The 5,131-nt window shown below is 38.2% G+C and overlaps 1 protein-coding gene across 1 annotated transcript in view; it reads right to left on the reverse strand.

The window, feature by feature from the left end:
* Window positions 1-2,076: 2,076 nt before the first annotated feature.
* Window positions 2,077-5,131, reverse strand: part of LOC113239742 — a 65,071-nt gene continuing 62,016 nt past the window's right edge. The window contains exons 2-3 of the mRNA XM_026476840.1: window positions 4,537-4,731; window positions 2,077-2,681 (exon numbers count right to left, since the gene is read on the reverse strand). Coding sequence (XP_026332625.1) covers window positions 2,136-2,681; window positions 4,537-4,731 — 741 coding nt within the window. The 3' untranslated portion in view covers window positions 2,077-2,135. The remainder of the gene's footprint in view (window positions 2,682-4,536; window positions 4,732-5,131) is intronic.

Here is a 5,131-nt window from a genome sequence, read left to right on the forward strand (position 1 = left end):
TCAAAACCGGAACACAGTAATGCTGACTTTACTGCTTGGCGGCAGAAATAGATAACGTGGCAGTACTTCTCTGAGCGAACTCTTTCACAAGGAGCAGTCTTGTCGAGAGTCCAAGGTTAGTCGTTAGAATTTGACACTTAAGGCAGTCTCCGATTAGGGCGATGCCAATCTTGTCAAATTTAATGCTACCAAAACGCAGGCGTGTCTTTTCTCCACAAAATGGAGTCCCTTTCACCTGACTCAGATTTTTCGTGATATATCCATGCCGTTAGCCGATCGTCTCCAGCTACTTGGAATAGATGGTTGAATTAAAGTATATTTTTCTTGTCATGATCAGCACGTAGTCATCATTAGCCCATTTATGCATCCCACTACTGGGCACAGGTCTCCTCTCAGCCGAAGGTTTAACGAACAATATTAAGTCGAACTGGTCTCCAGGATTAACTGCCTGTCCGGAGTGTCAGAGATGGATTAATGGCTTTCAAACAAAAGTAGATATGAGCGCTGATAATAGACCAACCGGCGGCGGCGCGTCGACGAAAAAGTGTCGGTAGCGGCGGCGTTTCGGCGGCGCGACCATGAAACGAATTTGCATAACGGTGTTTGCTATTTTATTTTTCAAAGGAAAAATAAAATAACGTGTTTTCTATAGTAACCAAATTTTTATTACTTCGATCAGGCGCTTCAATCGTACGCACGCGCACGATGCCGTATTGGGTACGCGTAGTGAAAATGGCTAAGCGAGAAATTGACAAATTAATGTTTTAAACAAAACATCTTCAAATATAAAGTAACAAAGTTTTATCTTAGAAATGTCAATTTATGGCGTCGTCCTTTTCACTACGCATATAAAATACGTAAGCGTGTGGATGCGTACGATAGGAACGCCTGATCGAACAGAACAAGTATAGTAACCTGATAGAACTGAACGGCGCGCCGATTGCATTTGTCGGCGGAGGCGACGCGGGGGGGAAACGCGGCGGTGGCTGCGGCGCACCATCGCGGCGCTCATATCTAAACAAAAGTTGCCAAGGTCCGTGATCAGGTTCTGCTGGGACCAAACAAAATTCTAATATGGCGAATCCAAGATGGCCGCCATACAAAATTGCTGCATCTCTGCAACTATTGAGGTTATATGGGTGGTGTCTTATGGGGTATATATTTTAAATAAAATTTGACGTGATCATATCAATTAACCTGCACCCTCCCATCCAATGAAATGTAACAAAAAAATTGTGATTCTGAAACAAAAACTACAACTAGAAAACAGTCAGAAGCCTAACATATAGGCTGTTTTGCAGCGGTCTCTACTAGGTAGCTCGATTATCACTACTGATGTAGACTTATTTTGTGTCAATCGCAAGGCAAGAAGCTGGAAAGACAGTTTTGCAGATCAAATGGTTTAGGTAATTACTGTTAAATAACGGTTTTATAAAAATATAGCATATTGTTTAAAGAACGTGCTAATTCGTTACACGATAAAATGTACTTTATTCTAGCATATAAAATCCCGAAAACAGGCTAAAATAAACGTCTAAAACGGAATCTTTAAGAATAAAATATTTATCTATTTGCACATAATTTTAAAACGAAAATATTTCTTCTTAAATACTACAGACAACCTGCTAAATTTTGGTTGTCAACTGAAGCCCTATAGTTATTGAATTCACATTTGTCCCATAAATTTTGGTCAAATTACAGGCACATGGGATTTGTCAACTTAATGTCTCAGGGTGACGGGCGCAGTGGCAGTGCCCACCAGATCTTTGCGATTTAGAGCTCTGAGTGGCACTGCAACTGTTATGGACAGTCGAGTAGCTTACTATACGATATTATGAAAAAATAAAAACAATTGAATATTGCCCAGAGGTTTAACGATACGCCGCCCACTGCCTCATCGATCGCCATCGGGCGCTTGTCAATATCGGATCTGTGTCAAATTTTATCTGCCTGTTCTTATTTTATTCACGTTAATTTTAAGCGCGCAGATTGCGTGACGCAACTTGCGGACACATCACCTCCTAAAAATCTATGCTCGCGTCAAATATGTCGCCTTAAATAAACTCACCAAGATAAGGGTTTTTGTAACATTTATTTCTTCAATTTATAAATTAGCACTTAAACTACTTAGAACACTAAGTGTACTCGTTAAACTTATCAAAGTTCTTTCCCTGGAGCAGTTGTTGCGGCATCATCATCAATGCACTACCATATTTCCGCATCCACGCCATTTCCAAGTTATTCCGTTGTTGTTCAGCTAAAACAGGGTCTTGTGTCGTAGACGTCTTTGCACGAGCTCTGCTCTGAAGATACGATTCGTATAAACTTAATCCAGGTAACACAGAGTTGTCCTGAGAGGGTTGTAAAGGCACGTTTATAGGTTCAAAAGGTAACGTTAACATAAAATTTCTTGGGTCTCCATATGAGGGACTACTTGCTTCATCTTCAATAGAATTATCTTCAGTTGCGTTCCCGAGGTCTTTAGTAGTCTTAGCCCTGACTGACGTGGTTGCCACTGTGGTGGGTCGAGTATCGTCATCCCAAATGATAGATTCCACCCATCGAGCGAAGCTAGATACTTTTGGGAAGGCATGAGTTCGTGTGTAGGCTGCGCAGGAGTGGAGGTAGGAAGATACGCCAATGAGGGTGTTGTTTTGGATGACTGCACCGCCATTGTCTCTCTGTAATTGAAAACTATGCTTTAGCATGTTGGTGTGGTAGTGAGTAATGATTGATTGAATGATGAGCTTGGTGGAACGTTTATCTAATGCTCCCTGTAAACGGTTAAATTTTAGGTGTTTAATCATGAATAACGTACCCGAGGTATTTATAAGGCCTTATAAAGCTGTAGTACATTTTCAGATATAACAAAAGTTTTTAATGTAAAAATAGACATATAATTATATTCTTACGTTCCGTAATAGGTCGATATTTTCTGATCACATCAACGTAAGTAAAAACAGAAAAAACCGCGAAACTTACTGAAAACCGTGATTATTTATGACAAAAAATTATATACGACACTAATAACCAAATGGCGGCACACGCATACGTAATTTCTATGTGAGCCTGAACGAATTACTGTTATGCCTAACTAGGTACCTAGTATCATTAAACTATTCTAACTACCATTTTTGAATACTGGGCCTTGTTTCCGGCTGGGCCTTATATACCTCACCTACCTTACTAAAACGAATCGATCCAGCTGGACTCAAACCAGCGCCTCCAACATACCGAGGCTGATCCTCTCCCAACTGAACGACGGAATTAACCAGCAGACCTCTCAAATTGTTCTATGTGCTTGTTGCAGATCTTTGTTTATGGTTTTAAACGACTTTTTAGGCGTAGCGCCATCTGTGAGAAATGTATGCTCGCCATGTACCTTTACAGCTATTAGCAACCAACGAGAGATGTCACTTTATTCATTAATATTAAGTTTATTGGAAATCACGATGTTTTACTACGATGATTATTTTAAGTGTTTGTCAAACTTCTAAGTCGTCTGTAACAGTGCTAAATGCGTTTGTCAAATAACCTACGTACTTTATGGAAATCTAGATTGATAGAGTTTTTGACAAACAAAATTTATTTTATGTTGGCATGATTGTGAAACGAACTATCAGTTTTCACCTAAAATGTAATCGTAGTAATATGTAGTCGATGGTAAATCTTGAAAAATTTTATTGTCCATTACTCTGGTTTTGTGAGCAATATTTCTTTTAACAATTTTCTGAAGCTTTTGCACTTTTACTTGATACGTATATCTTTTTAGAGTTAGTTGTATGTATTTGCGTGTGATGCACTTTGGTAGCATGGTTTACTGGGTTGCAATCGATCACCATATGTTACTGGCAGAAAACCAGCTCTGTTTGATTTCTCATGGTCTTCAGTATTAACTGTAGTCATAGGTACATCAAATTTTGGTAGTTCTCACAGTGTTTGTTTGTTTTTCTCATAGTAAGTGTTTTATATAAATGTGTATTAAATTAATAATGTATGTTCTATGTGCTTTTATGTTCTGCTTTGTGAAGTGATTGTAAATGTTTTGTTTCTGTTTGTATTTGAGCTGAACAAACATTTTATCTATCTATCTACTTACCTATTTAAAATATATTTTTTCTTAATTTCAGCTATTCTCTAAACCAATGTCCATTCCTTTATTTTTTAATATCTCGTACAAAGTGTAACGTATTATATGTATTATTACTCATTGTAGTACGTTACAACTATTATAGTTAACTTAGAATTTGCATGTAGTTCAAAACTTGTAAAAATGTTTGATATTTGATTTGGTCGTTTGTAGCATTGTCTGAAGTAAACGTGAAGCTTGTAAGATAAATTTGAGAAGCAAATTGGATCGCTTACAGAGTGCTTTGGAATTAGAACCGGCGGCAGGTTAAAATCTCGTTGCGTTAGATAACAAGACACCGCTTTTTATATACTTGACGTTGCAGGTTTATAAGAAAGATTTAATAGTAAAATCGTGAACCTATACGAAGTATTGGAACGTATATGAGTGTACAAAATAATACTTGCTCTACAGAAATGTCGATTGACGTCCTGCACCCCTCCCATGCAGATGTAGTGCCCTGGCAGCAGTTTCGTGTAGGTGTCACAAATTGCAGTATCTACCACAGGAGCTTTCACAACTCTCATATGCTGAAAAGAGAAAGAGTTTAGTGAAGTCAGCGTACCCAGTATACAACACGCACAAAACAGTTGGTCGTGTGACTACACTCTTAGAATGGCAATAAAAGGGTAATTTCGTCGGGGATAGTGCAAATCCGCGCATGTAGCATTGGTAAAAGACGCGTATCTGTACCAAATCAAATTTCACAGGAGAGGGATTTAACGTTATTACTTTGTTATTTCTATTCATTCATTTTTGCACAGTAAACATTAATTTATGTTGTCTACGGACTGGTAACAATAGATTCCCGTAAATCAGGCTAATTTGGTTACCACGACATTTACGCGGAATTGATTTGGCGACTAAATTACCGAAATGGAGACTCATAATCAAATGCTAGTTACGCGTAATTGCGCTAACCCCGACGATTTGTATTATTGAGATTTTTTGTGAAATAACTACACTAGTTTTGTTATAATTATTGATACAAAGATCGAACAC

This window comes from Hyposmocoma kahamanoa, unplaced genomic scaffold, assembly GCF_003589595.1.
Source record: "Hyposmocoma kahamanoa isolate Upper Pololo Valley unplaced genomic scaffold, ASM358959v1 116, whole genome shotgun sequence".
In the NCBI taxonomy this organism is placed as follows: domain Eukaryota; kingdom Metazoa; phylum Arthropoda; class Insecta; order Lepidoptera; family Cosmopterigidae; genus Hyposmocoma; species Hyposmocoma kahamanoa.